Source organism: Chinchilla lanigera, unplaced genomic scaffold (genome assembly GCF_000276665.1).
Source record: "Chinchilla lanigera isolate Chin_1 unplaced genomic scaffold, ChiLan1.0 scaffold00085, whole genome shotgun sequence".
In the NCBI taxonomy this organism is placed as follows: Eukaryota; Metazoa; Chordata; class Mammalia; order Rodentia; family Chinchillidae; genus Chinchilla; species Chinchilla lanigera.
Window position 1 is genome coordinate 9,339,407 of NW_004955486.1, and position 26,979 is coordinate 9,366,385.

The following is a 26,979-nucleotide window of genomic DNA, read 5'->3' on the forward strand; positions in this document are numbered from 1 at the left end:
CTCCAGGGCCCCGCGCTCCCTCCGCTCCCGGCCCCCTCCAGCCCGGCCCACCTCTCCCCTCACCGGTCATGGGCTCTTCTAGGCCATCGCGTGCTTGATGGACATGAACGCGCTGCTGGACCGCTTCCACAACTACATCCTCCCGCACCTGCGGGGCGAGGACCGCGTCTGCCACTGCAACTGTGGCCGGTGAGTGCGCCCCGGGGCCGGGCACGACACGCGTGATCACACATGAGCGGCGGGCTGCGCGGCCCGGGCCGCAGGGCCGAGCTAGACCCGGGCGCCTTGAGCCAGGCGCTGGGGGAGGGGTGTCTCCGGGGACCGAGGCTGCCGGGTCAGGACACCCCGTGACTTCGGAGAAGGGGCCTCCAGGCGGTGCCGGAGCGGCCCGGGTCCCAGGCCTGGAGGCCTGCGGCCGGCAGCGCAGGTGGTGGTCACCGGAAGGCCCGGCTGTGGGAGGGTCATGCCTGGGGCAGCAGAGGCTGTCGGGGCTCCTGTGCCCATGGCCTTAGCTGTGGCCCAGGGTGGGCAGGCACTGGTCACAGGGGTGGGCGGCACCTACCTGGAGGGCGCCTGGCACGACCCTCAGTGTAGAGGAGGAACTGAGGCAGGAGTGGGGCTGGCTCGCTCAAGGTCACAGCGCACCGCCACACCCACCAGCGATCTCCTGTGTCCCTGGCCATGCATGTCTGTACGTCCATGTACAAAATAAACATCTTCTCATGAGCCGCGCATGTGTGTACTGTCTGTGCATATACATGTGCGAACACACCCCACGTGCACATAGGCACGCACTCATCCCACAGAGGCCCCCCGTGCAGCGTGAGCCCCACCAGCGTGGTCTGCCTGTCCTTGCCGGACAGACGAGGAGGTGGACGGAAGCTCTAGAGAATAGACTTGCCCAAGGTCACGCAGCTAGGCAAGGACTGCACCCGAACCCCAGACCCTGCGCTCCTGTCCCCACCTGGCACTGCCAGTTCCGGCTCTGCACACATGGAGGCTCATGCACGTAAGCACTGGAGCGGCTTCGTGTCTCCTAGTGCATCACGTGCCTGTGCTACAGACACACGTGTTCCAGAATGCAGGCACTAGAGCAGGTGAGGGTGCATGAGCCTTGTGCTGGGCACAGCAGCAGAGTCACTCGGAGGCCACTCGTTCCCAGCCCAGGGCAGTTTGACCCTGGCGGATGACCAGAGGCCCCCTTCCCACCAGGCAAGCTCACTGGGCCCACACCCAGCCCGTGAGCGTCAGGCACACACACTTCACACGTGCGGGCTGCTATACTGTGACCAGTGTGGGTCTGCCTGTGAGAGCACATTGCAGGTTCTCAGCGTGTGTGCGCAGGTGTGTGTGCGCCTCATCGAGCGTGAGCACTGTGGCCTCCTGTAGAACTGGCGCCTGCAGAGTCGGGCTGAGGTGAGGACATGGAGTGCGGCACCTGCTCCAGACAGTGTTCCTGCGTGTGTGTCTACATGTATGTGCTTTGTACACATCTCTGCATACAGGGTTTCATCGTACAAAGACTCTTGTATATTGACAACATACATGTGTGTGCAAAGGACATGTATATAGGACAATATACAGCGGAGTGTGCGGGCAACATGTGGGAATGTCTCCATGTGGGTGCACTGGCTGCATCACGGTTTGCACGTGGGGTATCTGTGAATACACCACGTACACATTGCTACGACAGTCTACTCGTGTACCCACGCGTGCAGTGTGCACATGTGTGTGCCTTGTACGTGCCTACACATGGGATTGTATATGGAGGACTTCTAAGCTGATGCTGAAGCACGCACGTCAGCAGGCAGCATCTGTGACCGTGCACACACATACATGCACATGACTTAACCTCAAAGAGGCCAGCTGCGTGCAGGGCTGAGCATGTGCATCCATGTGTGACACATGCCATGCTCATGCCAGGAGCGTGTGCAGTGCATGGATGTGGGCCCTGGGCCCGTGTCCACAGTATACACGCTGTGTCCTGTGCATGTGGCTGGCGTGTATACACACATGCATCAGGCCTCAGGTGGACACATGGCATGTGTGGCATAGGTGGGACACATGTATGTATGTCCCCATCAGACATGTGTGTGCACATAGCACATCCTACTTGTATCTCGGACACCTGACCTCCTAGCCAGCCCCAGAGGCCAGACTTGGAGGTAAGAGGAGGCCGGGATTGGGGCGAAGAGCTGCAGTGACCAGGCCAGTGGAGGCATGGGTCATGACCTCTGACCCAGAAGTCCTGAGTGGGGAACAGGTGGGGCTGGCCTCACCCTACTCGCAGCTGCCTGCAGTGCTCTCAGCTTCCACGGGGATTTGGGCCCCTTGTGGTGGCCTGGTATGTTGGGGCAGTCTGGGTCCTGGCCCAGGGCACCCCAGCAGCACTGTTGCTGATGTGACCCCTAATGCATTGGGAAGCCCTTCCTCTCCTGAAGCAGTAGTTTTCCATCGAGCGGGGTGCAGGTGCAGGCCTGTGAGGGGCCTGAGCTGTATAGTGAGACTGCCTCAGGGAACAACAGAGAACAAAGAATGTGTATTTTTCTGCCCTAATTGTGGATAATGGGTATGGATGAACTCAGGATGGGTGAGTAGCAGCTGCCAGGTGTCAGTCACGGTCACTCCTCAGCTTCTGGCCAAGGGACAGCCGAAGCCCTGCCCACCAAACCTGCCACACTGCACAGTCGCTGGGGAGGGCAGAGAGCCAAGGCCAGGCTGCCCTTTCTCTGCTACAGGACCCCAGGATGGCACCAAGGCAGCAGCAAGGGCCCAGCTGGGGTTTCATGTGGGGCACAGCCTCTCTAGGTGGGGGTGTAGGTGCCGAAGCTCCCTGTGCGGGGAAGAGGCAGCAGGTTTGGGGAGCAGAGCTATTTTCAGCATGCATTTGAGGTGTCTGGATCCCACGTGCAGGCACAGGCAGCTTGAGCTTGGAGCGGGCATGGGGGCAGTGAGGAGGAGCCACGTGGCAGGAGAACCCCATGGGCCCTGGCCCTGCTGCTGGGGAGAAGCAAGCATGGCTGGGGCCACAGACACCCAGAGCCAGTGCAGCCCTCCTGCCAGCCAGGGTGTCCAGGCTGCTGACGGGGCTGCTCCCTCAGGAGATGCCTGCCTGCTGTGCACATGGAGGGAGCTGCAGGCACAGGAGGCCAACAAGCAGCCTGAACATGCTGGTAGCCTGAGCCCAGAGAGCCCCTGGGTGGGGAGGCTGAGGCAGGCTGAGGCCTTGAGTGATCAGAGCCATGTGGATGCTTGGACCAAGGAAAGGGCCCAGGACCTGTTCAGCCTGGCTCTGGACCCCTGGCACCTTGTCCACCCAGGTGTGGCAAGGGTCAGTCCTCAGCCCGGGTGGGAAGAGAAGCCACGGCCTCTGGCACGGCAGTGGGGCAGGTGGGGGTCACAAGTGAGGCCCAGGCGGATGCTGCGCAATGGGGACAGTGAGTAGTGAACAGTTCAGGAGCAAGTGGGGGCTGGGCAGGGCTGATGGGCTTGGGCATTGGTGGACTGTGGTACCCCATCCCGGAAGTGCCCGTGCCCTGGGCCTGGGTCCAGGCTCCTCGCCTTGTATACGGGGCCTGCTCCCAGAGTCCAAGGTGTCCTGTGGATGCGCCAAGGGTGGGCGGAGAGGTGCCAGCCCGCCCTGCCGCCCGCAGGCACCACATCCACTACGTGATCCCATACGACGGGGACCAGTCCGTGGTGGACGCCTCCGAGAACTACTTTGTGACGGACAATGTGACCAAGCAGGAGATTGACCTCATGCTGGGGCTGCTGCTGGGCTTCTGCATCAGCTGGTTCCTGGTGTGGATGGACGGCGTCCTACACTGTGCCGTGCGTGCCTGGAGGGCCGGCCGGCGCTATGGTGAGTGCCTCGCACCTGCCGTGGGGACCCCCCGCCCACCCGGCACCTGACAGCCCTGTCCCCCTGCAGATGGCTCATGGGCCTGGCTGCCCAAGCTGTGCAGCCTGCGGGAGCTGGGCCGGCGGCCGCACAGGCCCTTCGAGGAGCCCGCGGGGAACATGGTGCATGTGAAGCAGAAACTCTACCACAACGGCCACCCCAGCCCGCGGCACCTGTGAGCCGTGCCCAGGACTCTCAGGCCACTATGTGGAGGACAAGGGACCTCGTGGATGCCCAGCGGGCAGGACAGGACTGCGGCCTTGGGCCCAGGGTGTCCTGGGCTGGGGCTGGCTGGGCTGGGGCTGCCGGGCATGTCCAGCAGAAGGTGCTGTCTCCTCTTCTTTTTATAAAGGGGGTCGGGTGGGGGCTGGGGTGGGGATGCTGCCGGCCTTGGGACAGGAGCCTGGCTTCCCCGCCCTGGAGGTGCTGGGGGCCACCTGCTGGGCCCAGGGGGGACAGGCCAGGGTGGGGCTGCGCCTGCCTGAGGCCACATCTGATTGAAGACTGCTGTCTGTTTCCTGTGAACTGTTGTCTGTCCGTGTGTCCCTCGTCTGTCCCTCAGGGTCCAGAGGGGGGAGGCGTGGGCCGCCGTCTGCACACGGGAGCATGTGCATGGGGCGTGTGCGGCTGGGGGCGCGGAGGGGGGGCCCCAGCGGCAGCGTCCTGGCACCTCGCTGTGAAGCCCACCCTACCGGCCAGTAAATTCTCCAGAAAGCTCCAGCCTCCGCCTCTTCAGTCCCCTGTGACCCCTGGGCTGATGGCCCCCCACTCCACCCCTCATGTCAGCCTTGAGACTTGGGCAAGGGGTCTGTCAAAGAGTTTTATTTGATTTTGGATTAAAAGGCTCAGCTGCAGCCCTAGGTGGGCAGCAGGTCATTGAGCAGCTGGCACCACTGCCCACAGCCAGATCCACCTGCCGAGTGTGGGCCAGGCTCACTGGCACAGGCATGTGTGGGTGGGGCACTGTCCAGCTGGGCCAGGCAGGCAGCTCAGGGCCCTGCCCCTGGGCCATGGCCATGGCACTCCACCTCCTCCCTGCTGCAGCAAGTGACCCAGGTAGGGAGGAGGGCAGCTGTTTTTCCACCCCAGCAGCCCCCATGAGGGAGGGTGGAGACAGGGAGCCCCCACCACGCTGCTGCCCACAGCTAGCCTCTGGCGCAGCCCTGGCAGGAGGGGGCTGCTGGTCAAGTGTCAGGGCCTGGCGCGGTCACCACAGATCTAGGGCTGGGCCCCTCCACCTTCAGCCACTGCATCTTCTGCTGGTGCTGCAGGACAGCATCCTGGACACGCGAGTCCATCATGGCCTCAGTGAGGACCCCGTCCTCCGAGGCATACGCCATGGCCTGCAGAGAGAGGGAACTGAATCTGGGCTCTGAGCCCAGCACACATGGACAGCCAGGCCTCAGTGCCTGCTGCAGAGCCGGGCAGCTCCTGGGACAGGACACAGGCACTGGCAACATGGCAAGTCTGTGCCCAGGTGCTGCTGAGCTGCTGCTGCTCAGACCCGAGTCACCTGCAGCCAGGGCACTGTCTCCAGAGACGCCCAGGGCCAGCCCAGCCCCTGCCTTGGCCTTTCTCGGACAGCACTGAGTCTGCCGGCAGCGCCTCGGGGGTCAGGTGCTTTGTGGACACAGAGGGAGGACCCCAGGCCCTCCAGAGGAGAGGGTGTGGTCCAAGGAACCGCGCAGGGCAGCCTCTGCGACAGCTGCCCCACTGCAGCCTGTGGCGAGGAACTCGCACGCCAGCCCTATGAGTGAGGGGCTAGGGGAGATGCAGTATTCACTGTCCGGATCCAGCAGTGGGGTGCAGACCCAACCCTGCACCCAAGTAGCAGCCCAGGGAGAGGCCGGGCACAGGGAGGAGAGGAGACTCAGCTGGAGGCGGCAGCAGGGGCAGTGGCAGGGTGTCCTGGACAGTAGATGGGCCAGGCCCACAGTGCCGGCACACCTGCTGGGTGTGCATGACACCTGCGACGGGCCAGGGCCTGGAAGCACCTGCACCCTCCACACCAGCCTGGCCACTTTTTAAAAATCTATTGAAAATTAAGGTTAGCTGAGTAAGGTGGCGCACACCTATAGTTCCAGCACTCAGGAGACCATGGCAGGAGGATCACAAGTTCGAGGCCAGCCTAGGTGACAGTGTGTTCAAGGGCAGCCTGAACACACAGCTAGCCCCTGTCCCAAAACAAACAAAAACTTACATTTAGAGTAACTCCCAACTACTCTGGAGGCTGAAGCAGGAGGATCACTCATGCCCAGAGACAGTCAAGGCCAGCCTGGGCACGTAGTGAGAGTGTCTCAGAAACAGATCAATGCATGAGTAAACAAAGAAATAAACAACGTTAAAGATGTGAAAAAAGAGCCAAGAGCCTGACAACTTCCTTAACTGATGAGTGTCTGGAAGGATCAGGCAACCCTCAAACCTTCCCAAAAGCCAAAGAGGAAAGAATGCTTCCAACTCATCCCACCTGACGCTGAAGGCACCGCGGGAAAACCAGACCAACAGCCCTCATGGGCACCGATGGCAAAGCGCTCAGCCACACAGGGTGGCCGCAGGGGAAGGACCTGCATACCACGCCAGCACAGCAGCCTGGCAATGCACAAGAGGCTGCTGCTGAAACTCTCCACCTTGTCTTGCTGTAACGGGAACGGAAGGGAGTTCCCTGGGTGACGCAGGCCTGCAGGTGCCAATCCCAGCCGAGCACACACGCTCTGGGGAGACCACAGCCGCCCTCCCGGGTCAGCAGCCAGGCAGGGACCCCACTCTGCCATGGCCCAGCCTAGTGCCCATGCCCTGCCAAGGAACTCAGCAAGAGGTGCAAAAGCCACCAGGATCAAATGGAACGAGAGCCAAATGGTGCTCTCAGAGGACAGGATATTGCGTGTCAGAATTCTGAGTCCAGCCGGGTGTGGTGGTGCAGGCCTGTAATCCCAGCACTTGAGAGGCTCAGGCAAAAGGATCACCCAAGTTCAAGGCCAGAATGGGCTACACAGTGAATTCAAGGCCAGCCTGGACTACACAGCAAGACCCTGTCTCAACAGAAAAGTCCTAATTCCACATTCAAAGATCCAAATGTTGAGCTGCGAAGTGCACCACTTGCCCTGCAGCATGTGTGAGGTCCTGGGTTCAATCCCCAGCACCACAGAATAAACAAGTAAAAAGTTCTTAAAGGCTGGCATGAGCTGGTGGCCCATGCTTGTAATCTCAGCACTTGGGAGGCTGAAGTAGGACAAGCTCAAGTCCTATCCAGTCAATTTAGCAAGACACTCTCAAATTTTAAAAATAAAAGGGCTGGAGATGCAGCTGAGAAATAGTGTTCTTGGGTTCAATCCCCAGTATGCGGGGGAAGCACGGGCTGTGTGGAGAGGCACACAGCCGTAACCCCAGCTCCTCAGGAGGCTGAGACAGAAGAATCACGTGTTTGAGGCCTGAACAACTTCACAAGGCCCTGCCTACCTCCACGGAGTAAAGTACAAAGGGCTGGAGACGCCGCGCAGCCCTCCCGGTGCCCCAGTGTGGGCAAAGGAGAGGCTGAAGCTTTAGGTGGGGCAGATGAGCCTTCCCTGTGAGAAGACACAGATCGAAGTGACCGGAACCACAGACAGGCGGAGTCGATGGCCACCAGAGCCCTGCGCAGGGTGGGGTGGGAAACGGCACAGCTGCCGAGTAAGTGCTGGGCTCCGCAAGAAGTCGGTCAGTGACCATGCGGCCCTGCAATCCCGCCCTGGGAACAGCAGTGCCCAGCAGTGTCTTTCATGCCGACCCGGCAGGGGATGGGCTGCAGGAGACGGGCTGTAGGAGTGGCAGGTACCACTGGCCCAGAGGCAGAAAGGACCCTATGCTCTCACCCTTGGGGCCAAGTGCAGGTCACAGCAGGACTGGCTATCAGCGGGGAGAAGGCACAGCCCCAGCCATGTGGCAGTGGCTGCACGGCAGCGTGGACCTGACCCTTAACGCACCAAAGCCCTACACCTCACAAGCATCCACAGACAGGGACTTCAGCAGCAGTGACACCCAGACACAGGAGAGTCTGCTCCCTCCACCCACCCAAGAGCATGCCTCAAGGTGGCGGCTGGAAGGAGGACCCCATGCCAGCCAGGCACTGGCCTGGGCTGCGCCATGTGAACATAAACTGGCCCTGTAAGCCACGTACACTCTGCCACACTCCTTGCTACCCGCACAGCCCCTTGTGGAGAGCAGAGTACTCAGCCGGCCCTGAGAATGGGGCTGACAGCAGCTAACGCAGCCTGAGCCCTGCACGTTCCTGGTCTATAGTGTAGACACAACCCAGTCCACAACCCAGTCCTCACACTCCGGGCAGCACTGTGGAGCCTCCATGGCCAGGCGCAGACCTCACCTCACAAAAATGAAGCCCATCAGAGCACCTTCGGCTCCCACCCCAGGTGCTCTGGAGGAAAAGCCGGGCTGGGGAACAGGAGGCTGGCGAGGCCTTGTGCCTTAGGACACTGAGGGTAAGGCAGCCTCGCCTATCTACGGACATGGACATCTGGCCCTCAACTCTGCAGCGAGCTCCTCCTACACAACTGAGGACCAATGGCTCCCGAAGAGCAGCTCAGTGCACCTGGCACTGCACATCTGCCCGGCAGCTGGTGCTCGCTTGCTCGCTGGGCCCACATACCCTGTGATCTGGACCACGGCAGGCTGGATGACCAACACCCTTGCCTGGCCCTGAGCGATAGGCCTCGGACTCACCTGCCACGCCACAGCCAGCTGGGCGATCTCGCGGCCTGACATGCCCTCTGTTAGCCGGGCGATCTCGGAGCACTTCTTCCCGTAGTCAAATTCAGCCAGCTTCAGGCGCCTGCCATAAGAACTCCAAGTGGTGTAGGCCAGAAGACAAGCAGGAAGGCCGAGGCCACACTGGGACCCCACCCCACAGCCCCAAACCACCACCCATACCCCTCCCCCCAAGCCTGCAGCCCTAACCCAGCCCACAGTTAAAGACTCAGCCCTTCATCAGGGCCATCTACTTAGGCAAAAGCTCCAGGTAAGAGAAAGACGGGGGAGGGTGCCAAGGGCCACAAGGTCCTGGGTTCCAGCAGTGATGCTGACAAAGGCCACTCCACTCAGGAAGAGAGGAGTGGGAGCCAAGCTGAGGTGCCCGAGACACAGCAGAGTAGCCATGGCCTCTTCAGAACAGAGGAGGTAACAGAACAGGCATGGTGACACATGTCTGTCATCCCAGCACTCTGGAAGGCTGACAGGAGGATCATAAGTTGGAGCCCAGCCAGGACAACTTGGTGACTTAGTGAGACCCTGTCTCAAAGCATAAATTAAGAGAGCTGGGGATATAGCTCAGTGCAAAGTCCTCAGTATGGTGGAAAGACAGAAAGAAGAAGGCACAGTGTGGCAGCAGGGATGTAGGTCAGGACACAGGAGAGCACGGAGCGGGGCCTGGAGACGCAGGCGGCAGCCGCCTCTGCTGCCTAAGATGTCCTGGACGTGTAGGCCTTAGATCTGTGCTCCGCCCATCACCCTGCAGGGCCCAGGACCCCCACAGCTCCTGGGTGGCACAGTGCCCACACGCTGGGCAGAGTGGACGGTGGGGTCGGCCATCACCCCCAAAGCTGCACAGGGCCCGGGAACTTCAGGTAACAGGAAGGTCAGGACTCCTGGTGGACAGGTGGGCAGAGCAGCAGCTGTCCTCAGGGGGCCTACGACAGAGCTGTCCCTACCAGGGCAGGGGTCTCACAAAGATGTAGGACGAATGGGGCCCAAGACATGTGACACTGCGGGGGGGCGAGAGGCTTTCCAGGCCCTGACACTTACTGCTTCCCTTCTGTGGCTGGCTTAAGGACATGCTTGTCAAAGTACATCCGCACCAGGCGCTCTCGTTCCTCAAGCCGCGGCAAGGCAAAGCAGACCATCTCGTCGATGCGGTCATTGATGGCCCAGTCAAACTGCTCGGGCTGGTTACTGGCCAGCACCAGCATGAACCTGCACGACAGGCACTGCTGCGGCCCGGCTGGCAGGGCCTCAACCTGCAAAGCCCTCAGTGACGCTTTCTGACACCATCTGCTGCCTTCTTGTGTGGCGCTGGGGACTGAATTTCGGCTTTGTGCATACTGGGTGAGTGCCCTGAGCCACCCCCAGCCCTAAGCAGCTTGTTCTTCAAGACAGGGTCTCACACTTTCCAGGGTACTTTCAAACCCCGAGTTCTTCTGCCTCAGCCTCCCAAGCTGGGATTACAGGTATGTGCCACCATGCCCAGCTACGTTGGCAGCTGTTTAGCCTAGAAAACTGCAGGGGGCTGGGGATACAGCTCAGTGGCATAAGCGCCTGCTTGGCAAGTGCAAGGTTGTGAGTTTGATCCCAGGTACCGCAAAAAAAAAAAAAAAAAAAAGAAAACTGCAGGAAGTCTCAGCACCTACTTTGCCAGGCCCCTCTGTATGCCCCAAGCTCAACACCACTTGGTACCCTAAATTCTGCTCTTGCCCCGAGCTCACTTCCCCCACTAAGCAGCACTCCAGTGCCCCAGATGTTGGTGTTGAGGACAGACAGCCGCCACTCAGGCCCTGGTCATAAGTGGCAGTGTTATTGTGGCCTGCAGGAGCCACACCTTGCAGTGTGGGCGGCCAGGCCCTCCTTGGGGACGCGTGGGGCAGGGGCAGCCCCCAGGGTGCCCGGGAGCAGTGGGTCCCTCACTTGCTGCTGTGCTGGCCCGTTCTGTGCAGGAAGGCGTTCAGGGTCGCCCTGAGATCTTCACTTATCTTCTCCTGTGGGAAAAGCCGCACATCAGCCTCCAGTGGGAGTGGCTAGGGGAGGCAGAGGCAGGACAGATGCAAAGGCCAGACCAGAGCCGCGAGCTTGCTCAGCACTACAGGGCATGCAAGTGCCAGGCAACCTCCCAGGACACCAACAAAACCCACAGCAAGAGAGAGCTGGGTAGCAACCTCAGCCCAGACCCGCCCTGCTGGGCACACAGTGACCCCCATGCCCCCGCACCTCCTGCAGAGATGCAGGCTTAGGTACTCACAGTGGCACGCTTCCTGAGGAAGGCGTCGGCCTCGTCCACAAAGAGCAGGAGGCTGTGAACGAGGGGTGGCGAGGGACACTGAGCACCACTGGGGCTCTGGATGCTCCGGGAGCTGCCAGACACCAGCAGACGGTGCCCAGGGAGCCCAGGGTGGGGCACAGGAGAAGCCAATATGCGAGCCCGGAGAAAGCACCAACCCAGCCTCTGGAGCCCAGTCTGACGCTGCCCTGGGCTGTCCCAAAGGTGCTCAGGGTCACAACAGGGGTCAGGGTCACCTAATCCCCACAGCGAAGGCTGAGGGGGAAGGCACAGACCAAAAATGCAACAATGTGAGGGGCATCTGAGATCACGTAGCCAGCCCAGCCGTGCCACACTGGAGGTGTTGTGGTGACAAGCAGCTTAGGGGCCACCAGGTAAGTTCTCTCCCTCCCTCTCCCTCCATCTCTCCCTCCCTCACACACACACACACACACACACACACACACACACACAGGGTGGAAGAGACACATCGGGTCAAGGCACAGCCCAGCCCACTCTGATGAGAATGGCACAGCTGCCCTGGGTACTGTGACTCCAGCATCGGCCTCGGTGTCCTCAGATGCCAGAGGCCCTGCAGCCTGAAGGGGGACAGCAGTGCGTGGGTGCTTGGGGGCTCACCCTCGCCGGCTGGTGTTGGCCCAGTCGAAGACCTTGTGCATGGCAGTCACACCCTCCCGCCCCATGGGGGCCACGTCCCCTCCGGTCATGATAGCGTAGTCCATGCCCGAGTGCAGCGCCAGTTTCTAGGCAGGGAGGGCAGCAATGTTCCCACTCACCCTGCACAGCCCTCAAGTCCCCAACACCCTACCACACCACACCCACAGCACAGCGAGGCCCCTACCTTGGCGAACAGTGTCTTGCCAGTGCCTGGCGGCCCGTACATCAGAATGTTCCTGTACAGGCTCCTGTTCTTCTTGGTGTTCCTTGTCGCTATGGCAATGTCCCGTACCCGGGCCTCCAGGCTGGGCTGCCAGGGGAGGCACAGTTGGGGACAGGCTTGGGGCAGGGAACACCTACAGGTGCCTGGAGTGCAGCCTACTCGCTGGGAGCCTGGACTGGGTTTCTGGTGCCAAAGCCCCCAACCAAGGTCTGGGCACCTGGTGCCTGCCATTTCTGCCCTGGCTGTGCCACCCCAACCCAGCCACCCACAGACTCACACTGAGAACGACTCCTTCCAGCGCATCCTGGGGCCTGCTGAGCAGCCGCCTGCTAACCTGTGGGGCACCAGCGTGGTCAGCTGGGCACATGAGCATGCTTCCCTCCACCCAGGAGACAGGGAGCATCAGGGCTGGGAGGCAGGCCCGCTGGGAGATGGGCATCTGTGCGGGCTTTCCTGCCCAGGCAGCCCATGTGGACACTGGGCTATGGGGGTGAGAGGTGGGCAAACGCCACCACCAACAGGAAGAGGGTCCAGGTGATGTGCAGCAAGGACAGGAAGGAAGGCACGTGGGCTCCTCCCGTGTGGCAGGAAGGCCCGAGGGGACGCTGTCCAGCCAGGGTACCTGGACAGGGTGCCTCAGTGCCTCCAGCACGGAGATGCGTGAGGTTTCCCGCACCAGCGACGGGGTCCCCAGCCGGGCCTCGATGTACCGGCCAGCAACGGCAGTGGCATTCTTGGCGGAGTAGACCCCAACAGCCAACAGCGTCAGCCCTGCCACCTGGAACAGATGGGCAAGGGCTGGTGAGCAGCGCACACCTCTGCTCCTCTCAGCCTGGGGAGCCCACTGGACCCTGGATAAATCCCCAGCACAGCAGTGCGTGTTCATAGGGCAGCAGGTCAGGGAGCAGTGGCTCTGAGTGCTCTGCACCCCTCAAGGCTGGATGCCTGACAGGCGACACCTGCCTGGCTTTCCTGCCCCGAGATACTAAACTTTATCCCTGGAAAACAAGGCTGACCGCATGTCAGTGATTCCTTTTAAAAACCAGTCAATCAGCACACCAAGCGCTCCCTCGTCTCCTGATAGTAAGGAAGCACCTGCAGCGCTGAACGTGCCATTGGGTGGATAGCACTCACCTGGTAACGATGGGGTTCACTCCGCACCACCACAAATAACAGTAGTAATAATAACAAGGAGGAGGAGGAAGAAAAGATATGGCTGGGTATGAAGATGCGTGCCTATAATCTCAGTTTTTTGGTTTTTTTTTTTTAATCTCAGCATTCTGAGGCTGAGACAGGCTGATCATAAGTTCTAGCCCAGCCTGGGCAACTGAGCAACTCTGGAAGATCCTGTCTCAAAAAAAAAAAAAAAAAAAAAAAAAAAAAAATCAAAGGGCTAGGGATGTAGCTCAGTATTTCAGTCCCCAGAATCAAAAAACAAAACAAAGCCAGGCATAATGGCACAAGCCTATAATCCCAGCACTCAGGAGGCTGAGGCAAGAGGATTGCCACGAATTCAAGGTCAGTCTGGGCTATGCAGCGAGACCTTGTCTCAAAAAAGCAAAAATAAAACAAGAGAAAAGTGGGGAAAGGCAGGGCATGTTCTTATCAGTGCTGGCAGCAGCTGCCCTGTGAGGACCCAGTCACATTTGTGAGGCTGATGGCCTCCCTCTACCCAGGGCCAGTGGGTACTGACCACGGCTGTGACACAGCTGGCCCTCCTACAGAGCTCCCTGCCAGGCCCTCTGGTCCTGAGTCGCCGGGCAGACTGCTAAAGCCAGGGCACAAGATCTGGGCCACACCTCCCAGAACGCTGGATGTGTGATCCTCCTCCTCGTCTGTCCTTTGGCCACTGGGTCGAAGACCTGAAGCCTCCAGTGCAGGCTGCTGAGGTAGCCCAGGCCACAGCAGAGGCTCACGTGAGGTGGCCAGCCCAGGAAAGCCAGGCCCGGGGTGGCTCTGGAGTTCTGGGACAGCCCTGGGCTCTTGTCCACAGAGCTGGTGCTCCAGAGCAAGCTGGTCTCACCAGGCAGGGAAGGACAGAGCCCAGCATGGCTCCCACGCTCAGCCCTCGGTCAGTCCCCTTGTGCTGCCACGCCTTGTCGGACAGCCAAGACACAGTGACAGGCAGCTGCACCTCCGGCACCAGTGTAACGACCTGAACAAACCTTGATTTTAGAGGTCGCCAGCACACAGAATGGGCTCTGACGCAGGACTGTCCCAGACCCCCAAGTGCCTCGTGTCCAGTCAGCAGGGGACAGGAGGTTCAGGAAGAGGAACAGTCAAGGCAGGGCAGGGGCCAGGGAGATAGCTCAGCAGCACAGCGCCTGCCTGGCCAAGTGTAAGGTCCTGAGTTTGATTCCCGGCACCAAAAAAAAAAAAAGGCAGGGCAGCATTTAGGGCACCTCACAGGGCAGCAGGACACAGGGTGGAGGTGCAGCAGGAAGGCCCCAGGCTGTGCCCAGGGGCACAAGGTGCATACCGTGGCTGTCACTTTGTCCCAGTCAGTCACAAAGGCACGGAATCCTTCACCAAACAGGGTACCAGCTGTCCTGCAGGGCAAAAAGAGCCACACAACTGAGGGACTGGGGACCTGAGCACACACCGGAAGGGCAAGGGTACGACCCCAGTAGCGTGATGTTTGGCACACCAAGGACCTGCTGAAAGGGGCAGCGCCACCAGTGCGGGCCCAGAGCTGCCTGTTGCAGACAAGCTGGGGCACCCAGTAGCCAGTACCAGGCCCCACGGGTGAGTGGCAGGCCCGGGCGACCACCATAGCCTCACCTGATAGACTCCAGGATCGTCTGGCGGTGCTCTGCAGCCTTTAGGCGGATCTGCTCACGGATGATGTCTGCGTTCTCCCTCTCTGCCTTGGCCCGGGCTCGCGCCTCAGCCTCTACACGCAGCATCTCATTCTTATGCCGGAGTTCCATCTCCCGCTCCACAGTGGCTGCCCAGGAGATGGCAGGGATGCAGCGCTCAGTCTGGGGCACACTGGCCTTGGCCCACACTGTGGTCATGTGCCCAAAAACCACAGACTGTGCAGGGTCCCCATGAGCAGACCACACCCCAGGAGGTTTCAACACGGAGGGAGGACCCAGGAGCCAGCACTTGGCCCAGGCAGCTCTTCTCAAGACTGCTGCTTAGGGGAGAGGGTTCTGGGGACTGAGCCCTGAGCCCTGTGTGTGCCCGGCGAGGGTTCCCACCCCACACCACATCTGCAGCCCAGCAGCCCCAGGGGTGGCCCTGCAGGTGTTGTTTAAAGAATCAAAAAACAGAAAATCGCAAAAGAAACCCACTTGCTCTGAAACAGAGAAAAACCATGGGACGCACTAACACCTGCTTATTACCACTAACTGCAAACACAAGGAATAAACCCACGGCTGTCACAGAGCACAGTCAACAATCACCGCAAGCGCACAGGGCAGGAAATGCTCGTCCTATCTATGGGGGCCTGAGGGGACACAAAGCTGACAGTGTGGTCTGTGGCAGGACCCCATGCTGCAGGAGGGGGCTGCAGAGGGATCCCCAGTGAGAGGGACCTCAGGCCTCAGAGTACCTGGGCACCTGAGGACTGGGGTCCCCACACAGCCACACCTAGGCAGAGGCCCTACGCGCCCAGGCCACCTCTGCAGCCCCAGGACCTATACCTCGCCGCATGGCCTCCTGCTTCTGCACAGACTCCTCCTGCTTCCGTAAATTCTCCTCACTGAGAAGCTGCTAAAAAGCCACATGGAAAGGAAAAACTGGAATCAGAAGACCACTACCAAGCAAAGCTGCAGCTTCCCCAAGCTGGGGACTCTGCTCCCAAGGGGACCAACTTCTCAAGGACACAAAGAGCCCACAGCCTCCACTCTGATGCAGGTGTCTGACTCTGGTCCAGCACAGGCCAACCCCAGGGGTGGCCTCAGGACGCCCACCCCCAAGTAGATGGAGCCTCTACAGTAGCGTCACAAATGTGTCTGCTGCACAGGACCTGCAGGTGCCACTGCCCAACCCTTCAGCTAAAAAGTTTAGTGGCTTCATCTTAAACCTCATGGACTGCAGACTGAGGCTGGGCCCAACAGCAGGGCACCAGGTATGGGACTGTCCCCTAGGCCTATTCAGCAGCCACTGCCCTTGCTGGTCAGCCAGGTGCCTGGGAAATTGTTACCCAGGAGAACTGCCAGAAGGGCTAAAGTCAACATGTCCCAGAACACACATGTGCTGTGTGGCTCTGTGTCCAAGGCTCCCCCAGCACAGCAGCCGCCATCAGCAAAGTGACCCAAGTGTCCACCAGGACCAGACCCTGGGCCACCCCTTACCTGCTGCTTCAGCTGGTCATCGTAGCGCTGCCGGGCCAGCTTGTCCTGGTACTGGGCCCTCTAGGGAGGATGAGAGTAGTGAGGACCCCAGCTGGAGAAGCCTCTGGATGGCCAGTAGCCAAATCTGGACACCCTTGACTGGGCACCCCCCAAAGAAATCTGCTGGGGACACTGGGGACCATTTAAAGCCAGTAGCTGGGAGACCCTGGTCAGCGCCAGAGGCCCAGACACACACGCACACACAGCCACCCTGGCTTCCTGCATTGGCAGCCACCTGCACCGTACCGCCTGGTGCTGCCGCGTCTCCTCAGTCAGGGTCTTCCTCCTCTCCTCAGCCTGCACGCGGATCTGCTCGCTCTTGAGCTGCTCCACGGCAGCCTCGTACTCCTGCAGATGCACACGCGACACACCCATGAGGGTCTCTCAAGCCGCTTCCCCACTGCCCCATCTGAGCTACACAGCAGGCCCAGGAAGGGTGGAAATTAGGCTGGACCAACTCCACAAACACCAAGCTGGGCCGCACTGAGGCTCACACTGGGAGGCCCGATTCCCAGGCAGAGAGGCCCCAGGGAGCAGAACCACACCAGCAAAGACTGTGCCAAGGAGAACTGACCACTGCCAAAGGCAGAGGGCACAGCCTGCCCTCGCATGAAGAGTTGGGTTGGTGAGAAGAAGCGAGGCAGGAACCCAAGAAAGATCCCCAGCCCAGGAAGACCAGAGGCCTCCAGTGTCACCCGGCCCCACGGGAGCTCAGCACAGGTAGCTGCAGTCCGGAGCCAGCCTGCTGAGGATGTGGCATGGGCTGGGCCCACCACCCTGTGTATGTCCCGTGGCTCACTTTGAGCTTGGACTGTTGCTCCAGCTGCAATGTCTGCTCCTGCATCTGTGCGAGACTCAGCGCCTCCTTGGCATGGCCTGCAGGGTGAAGGAGACAGGGTGTCAGGACACCAGGCAGCTGCCGCTCTGCCCAGGGCTCACCGAGAAACCAGCCTCACCTTGACCTCAGAGCAGCCTGCCACTGCCCCAGCCCCACAGAGAGCCCAGCAGGAGTGTGCCCTCAGCCTGGGGACTATCCCATTGTGGGGTGCTCCCTCAAAAGGCCCCCATGCCAGGCAGGGCAGAGCAGGGTCGCAATGGTGAGTTTCCCAACCAGACACAAGGAGGGATTTTTCTCACTCATGTTATGCACATTTCTCTCCAGCTTCCTACATCCATCGTCAGTAGCCTGCTATTGAGCACAAGCAGGCAAGAAAAAGGATGAAGTAGATTTGAAGAAAGCCAACACCATGGCAGAAGCCTGCAATCCCGGCTACTTAGGAGGCTGAGGCAGGTCAACCAGCCTGGCCAATTTAGCAAGACCCAAAAAAGGGTTGGGCATGTAGCTAAGTCAAAGACTGTGTGCCTAGCATGTATGAGATTGTGGGTTCAACTCCCAGTACTGCAAAAATAAATAAATAAATAAAATAAAATAAAATAAAATGAAATAAAGGAGAGAATTAAGCCAGACATAAGCCAATGTGCCTGGGCTTAGAAACACATGCGTTACAAATGTATTCTAAGTGTTCTTCCACAGGGCAAAACTGATACCTGTGAACATTCAGATGTCCTGGAGCAAAACCTAACTCTGGCACTCTCCCAGCTGGACAGGCCTCCAATTCAGGTCTCAAAATGTTCTGACCACAACTTCCCATTCCTAATATTGTATCTCAAAAATCTTCCAGGGCACAAAAATATGGGAAGGGTGGCATCACTTGGGAGCATAGCTCCAATGTCAAAATGTCCCTGCCTTGCTCTTAGGCCCACCGCTGGGCTTGCTTTTCGAAGCCCACAGGGTCAGCTGCAGCCTCAGAAGGAACCACTCTCCAACCACAGCAACTTGCCGAGAACTGGAGCTGACAGCCTGTGTCAAGGGTTTGGTACACACTCAGAAAACAAAACTGACACCAACACAGGCCCGCTGTAGACACAGCCCACACAGCACCGGCGTGCAGAGTGCTCAGGTCTGCAGCTCCACGGACTCGGCCAACAGCCACAGGTCAAAGCTTGGGAAGGACCTTCAGAGCCAACACTCTCAAAGCCCCACTCCAGCCCAGCATGGTTGCACATGCCTGTAATCCTAGCACTTGGGAGGCTGAGGCAGGAGGATCGTTGTGAGTTTGAGGCCAGCCTGGGCTACAAAGTGAGCTCAAGGCCAGCCTGAACTGCATAGCAAGACTGTCTCAAAAAGACAAAAAACAAAACAAAATGCCCCATGCTGCAGTAACCAACAGATGACGAAAGGCCCTTCCCCTGAGCAGAGGTGGCAAGTAGGTACAAGCCTGCCATATCCGCCACAGACCTATGGAGCGCCAGGAAAGAGTTGGGGGGCAACAGCTCCTGGGCTCTCATCCCAGCACAGTAGACAGGGACAAGGGTGTCACAGTCCAACAACTGGGACCAAATCCCAGCTGCCCTGTGTACTCTCAATGTGACCTTTGGCAAGCTCTGTTAACTTTGAGATCATTTCCTTATAATACTTGTAATTCTCCTGGGAGACTGAAATCCCAGAAAGCAGGTATCTTCATCCCGGCTTATGACCTCCCAGAGCCACAAACTGTACCTTAATTGATGATAACTCAGCACCTGAGACTGTCCCGCCCCAGGGACTGTGCACTCACTGCTCGGACAGTGTTCTCACCAGCCTACACCGCCAGGGTCTGGAAGACCCTGAGAACAAAGCAGCACCCAGCTGGCAGAGAAGGCAGTCAGGCTGGGAGGAGGACTGCTGAGGACAGCTTCCACTGGCGTGAAGAAGGTAACAGGGTCAACAAGACATTGACCAAACATAGCTGTGGCATGGAAGAGTTTGGCCATGGAGGAACCTCATGAACCAGGATTAAGAGAAGACAGGCTTACAGAGGGGCTGTCAAGTAGAGACGCTGAGGCACCGTGAGGGAGAGTTTAGAGACATGAAGACCAGGAGAAATCCCAGCCAGCATAAGGCCAGGGAGGGTGGTAGGAATACAAATGGACAGTGCACCTGGGACAGAATCCACAGAAGGGCCTGCCAGGCTGGTAAAGAGGGTCCAGCCCAAGGGAATACAGGCCAAGGCCTGGGATCCAGTAGAGGCAGGAGCTCCAGAAGGGCCATCCCAAGAGGTTGGGGAGCAACTCAGAAGCAGGACGGAGAGGACATCCAAGGCTGCTCCCTCAGATATACCCCACACTGTGTGACAGGCCTGTGTAACTGCCTGGAGCTGGGGGCTAAGAGCCAAGATTCAAAGCTGAGATTTTGGACTTTTTCTTTTTTGAGACAGGGTCTCGCTATGTAGTTCAGGCTGGTGTTGAACTCATGGTGATCTTCCTGCCTCACCCTCCTGAATGCTGGGATCATAGGTATGCCCCATCATGCCCAGCTGGACAAGGTTAATGGGCAAAAACCTGGAGGAGGTACACAAAGGTTTCCTATAACAGGATCTTTGTCCATGGGTCTGCTATCCTCTGAGACACCTGGAGCCCACCCACTGTTTCCCATTCTAGCCTAATCATTAAAACTGTCTAGTGGCCAGGCATAAGACGTGGTCACGTATACCGGTAATTCCAAAAGGACTGCAACACAGAGCGCAGCCAAGGTAACTTACACCCTGTCTCAAAGTAAAGAATAAAAAAACGGGCTAGGGGTAGAGCCTATTACAAAGGCCCCAGGCTCAATTCCAGTAGCACCAGCATATACATTTTTAAAAAAATCTAGCAAACTTAATGGATTACTATAAAATTACTTTCCCCAGCCTCAAAAGCAGCCAGACACGATGATGTGCACCTATAACCCCCGCATTTAGAAGGCTGAGGCAGAGCAGAAGGGTTAAAGCCAGTCTGGACTACAGAGCAAGTTCAAGGTTGGCTTCCACTACACAAGTTCCATTCTTAACAATTAATTATTTGCCCAGCATGGTGGCATGCTCTGTAATCCCAGCACTTGAGAGGCTGAGGCAGGAGGGTCACAGGGAGTTTGAGGACAGCCTGGGCTACACAGTGAGTCCAAAGCTAGCCTATGAGGGGCTGGGGATTTAGCTCAGCGGCAAAGTGCCTGCCTGGCAAGCGCAAGGTCGTGAGTTTGGTTCCCAGTACCGGAGAAAAACCAAAAAAATCAAAAAAACAAAACAACAACAACAAAAAAACAACAAAGCTAGCCTATGGAGGTGAGACCCTGTTTTTGGAGATGGAGACATGTTGCCCTGAGCCCAAATTTGAATGCTCTGAATGTCCCGCGGGGAATCTGAAAGCCAGCCAAGCTGGAGACTATTACCCAAGATGTTCTTACAGCCTCCTGGGGAAGGGCAGAAGACTGAGACACCAAGCACCAGATTCTGTCCCTACACCTGGTTCACACCAAGGCTTCCTTAAGAGGTTCTTCCTTTGAACGAGAGTCCATGCTCAAACAAAAGTTGAAGATACACTTATTGTTTCAGTCAGTATTTATGCAGTGCCTTCTACACTCCAGGTTCCTAAGCACTTAAAACTACATCTTGATACAAATCATAGAACCCATAGGAAAAAGGAAGGTTGGGGTAGAGACCTGGGCTTAGTGAAAGTCTAGGCACTGCTGACACTTGCTGCTGAGACCTCGTTCAGGGAGGTCGTCCACCTAGCCCTGCATCCTTGGGACTGTGCCTTTACAGATCTGCCCCACCCACCTGCCTGAAAGCTAACGTTTTCTGGTGGTTAATGTAAAACCTGCTATACTCTCATTCAAACCAAAAGACTCAAATACCCCTCCACAGTTGAAAGGGAAATTGCTACCAGCAACTACACACAGGGATCTCCCGACCCGGCCCTGCCTTGGCCCGCCCCACGTGGATGCGGCAGGTACAGGAGACCCCTAGGTTTAGCAGTAATTGAAGACCTGGCCCGGCGCGGCACGGGAGCCTGGACCTCCGAAACGCCCTCTGCACAGGCCTCCTCATCTGCCGCGCTCTCGACAGCTAAAAGGCGCAAGACGGTGACACGACCGGGAACCCACGCATGCAAGATGGCTCTGGTCCGTCGACTCCCGGGCCAGGCGGCTCACCTGCAAAGCAGGGCTGCAGACAGCCACTCAGACGCTCGCCCCGCGGAGGCACCCCCGCCCCGCCCCCCGCCGCACTCACGCGAGTGCTCCAGCTCGCGCGCCGCCTTGGCCGCGCGCTCCAGGCCCGTGGGGTCAAAGTTGCTCCATTTGTCCTTGGGCGCCGGCCGGTCTCCCGCGCCCCGCTCGCCGCCTCCCTCGGCCCCAGGAGGCATGGGCGGCAGGGATAATGGAGGCCCCGTGCCTTCGCCCTTGGGGCCCTTGTTGATGCCAAAGAGCCACGACATGGCCTGTGAGCACCGCGCGCCGAGGGGACCCGACACGAGGGAACTCGTGCGGTTCAGAGAAGCAGCCACGCGCAGCGAACCGGCGGCCAGGGGCACTGCGCAGACGCGACACACACCCCTTTCCTCCCTGCCAACGGAAAAGCGTGAGGGCCATGCCGCGTGAAGCTCTGGGATTGGCCGAGAGGACGGTGACGCCATTGTCGACGTTGCGTCAGCAGAGCGGGCTCTATGGAGAGGCGGAGTGCCTGGTTACCGGAGCCAAGCAGGGACAAAATTATCCCCTTGCCCTGGGCAAAGTCAATTTCGCTTCGCAACGGTGCCCTGTCCGGTTGCTATTGGCGCCCGCGCAGCTAGCCGAGCCTTAGAGGCAGAGGACCTCTATGCGCGCGGAATCGGGGCGCCACCCCCTTGAGGCCCGAACCAGGAAGGAGGCGCTTGTGCCGCTGAGCTATCTCTCCTGCTCAGGGCAAGCTTTTGAACGCCACTGGATGGAGGGCGGGCCTGAGGACCCGCGCCCCACAACACGTTCCCTATCGGGCTGTCCGGATCGCGGAGGCCCTTGCTGCGCTGTCCTTTGCATTACAAGTCTATAATATGGAAAAGGAGAGCAGTCCCCTAAAGCCATCACCAGGAGCCTTCTCTCTGGGAACCCGCTAAGCCACGAGTATGTTTTGTGGACACGGGCACGCTGAACCCGCGGGAGGCAGAGCAGACCAGGACGGACCGGCTGGCGCCGCACAGGAACCCGGAGCCCAAAATCGGCAAAATCGGTCCAAATTGCGGGGTTTTTTTGTGTGGGTTTTTTGTTGTGGTTGTTGATGTTGTTATTGTTGTTGTTTTGAGACAGGGTCTCGTTATGCAGTTCAAGCTGGCCTTGAGGTCTGGTTGTAGCCCGGGCTGGACTCGAACTCTCAACGATCCTCCTGCCTCAGCTTCCCGAGTGGTAGCATTACAGGCGAGGCCCACCACGTCCAGCTCAAATCCGCGTTTTGGTCCCAAGCTTCCTTGATATAATTAGTTGAGTTCTTGGAATTATATGGAGTGACTTTTCCCGGTAGATTGAAAACTTCCTTTAATTTATTTATTTTTTCTACTGGGGTTCGGACCCAGGGCCTGGCGCCTGCTGTGCAAGCGCTCCACCCCTGAGTCACATCCTCAGCCCCTTCTAAACTTTTAGACAAGTTCTCACACAATTGCCCGTTCTGGCCTTAGCTGTCCTTCACAACCTCTCGAGTAGCTGGGGTTACAGGCGCACACCACCACGCCGGCTATTGAAAACAATTTTTAGCCTGAATGAAAACAGGAAAAAGTTTAAAATTGTGAGGTAATTCAGTTTGTGACGCACAGAGACACACCCACGAAGAGAAAAACCGAGTGTTTCCCGGCGAGAACCCCGACGACCCCTAGTGGCCGTCGTGGAGGCTTTTTTTCATAGACACTGCAAACCACAGCCCGCACAACACTCTGGAAGGGGTTAAAGACCAGCCGGTAAGAGACCCCGGGTCCCTATCCACACACAGCTTAGCCTCATCCCTCTAGCTCTACCTATGTGCCAAGCTGTTATTTGTAAAGCTCTATATTTTAAGCGTTTCGCTTAACTTGAAAAAAAACCGCTGATTACTCTTTTAAGATTTTAATGCTTTAAAGAGAAATTGAAAAAGAGAATAGAGGCACAGCCCCTCCGCTGAGCAGGGAGCTGCATACGCTGATGGAGCATATGGAAGTTCTTGTGCCCTTGCGTTTGGTACTTCAGATCTTTGACCACTGGGAGGACAGACACACCCTTCCTCAAGACAGCAAGTTAAGGAAATGGAAATGTGACAGGCTTTCTGCCCAGAGCGCATTCATCAGATGGACAGATGTGAGGTTCTCTGCTCCTGGGGCTTGGCTGTGTTGCTGCTGGGCTCCTTCCTGAGCCCCTAAGCACACACTGGGGATCCTCCAGCATTGAAGACCTGCAGGACAGACGGATGACCTGAGCCCAGACGCTGGTGGGGCCTTCTGACGCTTGCTTTTCCTCCCAGCCTGCTGGGCCCAGTCTGGCTCACAGTCACCCCCAATCTGCAGGCTGCCTTCATGCCTACTAGTAGGTGCCCAGCTCCTGTGCACCCTGGGCAGAGCCAAGCTCATGGAAAGATAGATACCCAGACAGGTTATGGGCCTCCAGGCTGGGTCTCTGGGCTGTTGGTCCCCACCATATGTACCAAAGAGGGCACCCAGCTCTTGTAAGGCTCCTGTGACCTGCATTCACTGCCAGTTCCCCTAACAGGTGGTGGCTCAGGAGAGCCATGGTGCCTGCTGGGCCCAGGGCTGTAGTGACCTAGGACAGAACCCAAAGCTTGTGGGCCCTTTCTTCAGGGTCTGCATGGTTGTGTAGCTCATCTGCTAGCTCAAAGTCATGGCTATCTACGTGCATGAGCCGGCCCACCAGGGGTCCCCTGCTGATCCCCCTACCATGCCCAGAATGCCCTCATTTTGTTGTGGCTTCCCTTGGAGCAGAAGAGGCAGTGGCCAGGGTCCAGTGGTTAGACCACAGAGAAGCCATGACTCTGGCCGCTCCCCGGGCAATCCTGTGCCTCCCCACACCTACAGCATCAGAGTTGTGGTCTCGGAGTCTCTGCTGCTGCAGGCTTCGGTGGGGTTCCACCACCTGCTGCTCTCCTGTGCCCGTCCCCAAACCCTAACCCTACCCTGGTGGGGCCAGGGGCATCTTCCTCAGTAGCTCCAGTCTGGCATGGAGGGGTCACTCGGAGCATACTCACTGACACTTCCGACAAGGGGCAGTTAGTGTTGGGGGCAGCAGTCCCCCTGTTCATGGGACTTAGCCTCCACTTGCCTTAGGGCCTCTTGCTCAGGTTGGGACCCTGGACCAGTGTCTCCCCCTGGCACCCCTTCCTCACTATACTCACCTCCAGGTTGGGATCACATCCACTGGCTTGTTCTTTTTTTTTTTTTTTTTTTTTTTTTTTTTTTTGAGACAGGGTCTCGCTATGGAGTTCAGACTGGCCTTGAGCTCATTTTGTAGCCCAGGCTGGTCTCAAACTCGCAACAATCCTCCTGCCTCAGCCTCCCGAGTGCTGAGATTACAGGTATGTGCCACCACACCCAGTTCACTGGTTTGTTCTTATCTTAAAGGACATTGAAAATACTGTCACAAAACTTTTGCCCTTCCATTTTGCTCATTCCAACTGAGCTTCCATTTTCCCACACTGACTCCTCTCGCTGACGGGAGGCTCTGCTCCCAGGGACCTGACCATTCTGACCACTATCACAGTGGAAACAGTCCTGTTCCAGGGTGGTAACGGCCAGGCCCAGTGTCCCTGGCTGCATAGCCCAAACCTAGACACCCCACTTCCTGGAGGTCACGTGGTCTTTTCATAAACACCTTTGTCCCAAGAACTTTAAGAGCAGGACAGCTGATGTGGCCGTGGACTTTCACAGTCCTCCTGCTAGCCAGGCCTCCTGGGGAGTCTGACCGCAGCCTTGGTGACATCCCTGCAACTGTGCTCTCAAATCAGGGTCACAGAGTGGAAACAACCACAGGGAATGGCTGCTGCTACCTGCAACAGCCAACCTCACAGTCTCCTCACCGTGCCGGGCTGCTCCCAGCCCTCCCCTCCTGGCTCTAGAATGCTGGCCCTGTGGGTCACAGCCTTGTCACTTGTCTCAATCAGGGCAATCACAGCACAGCCCTCCTCCGTTCAGGCACACACTGAAAAGCTCATGGTGGCCTCAGGAAGTGGCCAAGGGCATCGGCCTCTTAGAGCACCCTGGGGCCACAGCGGACCGAGGAGTCAAGGGCAATGTTCAGAAACGAAGGAGCAGAGGGCACCCAGCTCACAGATGTTTCCTGGAGATGTTCCTGAGATGAGGCCCAGATCCAAAGATTTAAGAAATCCCCAGGGTGACAAAGGGCAGCACCCCAAGTGAAGGCGTGGGGGAGGTGCAGGCTGCTCTCACCCCTTGCCTGTGAGCAGCCGTTGGCCTCCGAGCCCAGATGAGATGGACGTGGAGCAGGGTCCTGGCCTGCTCTGCCCTCTCGGGACTGTGGCCACGTTTTGGGGAGAGAGCTCCTCACTGTGCTGCTTCTGAGCCTGAGCCACCCACAGAAGCCACTGGAACCCACCGGAGGCAGCGCTCTGGTGCTCCCTGAGCCAGGCCTGGGTGTGGCCGGGGACCCTCTCTCTTCTCCCTCCCTCTCTCGCCTGGGAGAATAAAATAGGGCACTGGCTGCCCAGAGGGAGTTCTGCCCCCTGGAGCAGGTGGGGCCCACACACACCCCCAACCCTGCCTGGGAACTGGTCACCTCAGGCCCCAGCACATTCTGAAGTCACAAGTATCTCTGAGCCTCCAGGGCACCTATCTGCTGGCCAGCAGGAGACACTGAAGGGGCCTACCTAGGCCTTCCAGGGCTGGCTGGGAGGAACCCAACCCCCCCCACCAGGGGCCTCTACTCACACATGCAGGACAAGGCCCTGTCACATCATCGTCACACGTGCGTCATGCGTGCATGAATCTCGGGACTCCTGGCAGTATCGCCTTGGGTACAGGGCGAACCAGGCAGTGCCCATCAGAGTCCTGGGAATAGTGGCAGCCAGGCTGTCAGGAAAGCTCCCTCAGTGCACCGGCAGACGTGTGTCCCCCACCCTCTCTCTCTCTCTCACACACACACGCACACAGTGCTGGCACACACACACCCCCACGTCCAGCCAGCCACAGCCCCTTTCAACTCTGTCCCTGGACTCACCAGGATAGCAAAGTAGCCTGGTGAAAGGCGAGGCTTTGCCAGCGGAAGCGCCCACGGGGCTGAGGGTGCGAAGCAGGGACCAACGGAACAAAAGCGGTGACTGTGACAGCCCTGGAAAGCCAGCGGCCGTCCTCCAAGTTCCAGCCCCGGCCCCAGGGCGAAGAGTGAGGCCGCAGAAGCGGGGACCCAGCTCTGAAGAGAAAGCCGGCGCGGCGCCGCCAGCCCCCACGTCCCCGCCGCAGCTCTCCTGGACCCCTTGTCCGCCCGTCCTCAGCCGCAGGGCTGCGACGAGCGGAAGCACTCAGCGGACCACAGGCTGGCTTACATCTGGTTTACTGTTTGGGAGTCTGAGTCGCCAGCGGGGAGAGGCAGGCTGGCCCGGGCGGCGGCAGGTGATCCCGAGACAGGGCCTGCCCAGACGGCAGCGGTGACCCGTGAGCGCAACCCCGTGGGGTCAGACAGTGCTGCGGTGGCTGCAGCGACCGCGTCCCCCAACCTGCCTGTGACCCTGTGGGCGCTGGCCTCGGGGCCTGGCAGCAGCAGGGCGCGCCGCTCCTGTCCCCAAGGTCGCGGACGCCAGGCTCCGGTTCCATCCGCGGCACCCAGGGGCCGCCAGTCTCCAGGCAGCTGGGTCCCGTGAAGCCCCTGCCCTTCCTTTCCTTCAGGAAGCCTTCGGGGCCCCGGCCGGCGCCAGCTTCTCGTCCCCTTCGGGCCCGCTCTGCGCGGCGGACTCCAGCGGCCCCGGCCGCGCGCGGCCCCCTTTGCACCGTGGGGGCGGGCTGC

General features: G+C 58.8%; 3 protein-coding genes across 5 annotated transcripts in view; 1 reads left to right on the forward strand and 2 right to left on the reverse strand.

The window, feature by feature from the left end:
- Positions 1 to 82: 82 nt before the first annotated feature.
- Positions 83 to 4,619, forward strand: Tmem240 (transmembrane protein 240; the record flags this gene model as incomplete). The annotated part of the gene is given in 3 exon segments (XM_005404213.2): positions 83 to 189; positions 3,654 to 3,862; positions 3,932 to 4,619. Coding segments are annotated over 3 exon segments (465 nt in total), but the record flags the coding sequence as incomplete, so codon positions are not given.
- Positions 4,620 to 4,701: 82 nt separating this feature from the next.
- LOC102019396 (ATPase family AAA domain-containing protein 3) lies at positions 4,702 to 21,568 on the reverse strand. 3 transcript variants are annotated; one of them, XM_005404214.2, is made up of 16 exons: positions 21,245 to 21,568; positions 16,957 to 17,033; positions 16,404 to 16,505; positions 16,119 to 16,178; positions 15,465 to 15,534; positions 14,599 to 14,764; positions 14,297 to 14,366; positions 12,440 to 12,595; positions 12,095 to 12,151; positions 11,779 to 11,904; positions 11,556 to 11,680; positions 10,899 to 10,950; positions 10,568 to 10,638; positions 9,692 to 9,859; positions 8,615 to 8,723; positions 4,702 to 5,244 (listed from the first exon to the last, which is right to left on the reverse strand). In XM_005404214.2, the coding sequence occupies exons 1-16, from the start codon at positions 21,447 to 21,449 to the stop codon at positions 5,086 to 5,088; spliced, it is 1,773 nt and encodes a 590-aa protein (XP_005404271.2). In that variant the 5' UTR covers positions 21,450 to 21,568; the 3' UTR covers positions 4,702 to 5,085. The 3 variants fall into 3 exon arrangements, with proteins under 3 accessions (XP_005404271.2, XP_005404275.1, XP_005404273.1); XM_005404218.2 differs by lacking the exon at positions 21,245 to 21,568 and adding an exon at positions 21,166 to 21,184; XM_005404216.2 differs by lacking the exon at positions 21,245 to 21,568 and adding an exon at positions 21,001 to 21,083.
- Positions 21,569 to 26,513: 4,945 nt separating this feature from the next.
- Vwa1 (von Willebrand factor A domain containing 1) overlaps positions 26,514 to 26,979 on the reverse strand; it is a gene marked incomplete at its 5' end in the record, with an annotated part of 3,198 nt that continues 2,732 nt past the window's right edge. The window contains 1 exon segment of the mRNA XM_013504265.1: positions 26,514 to 26,979.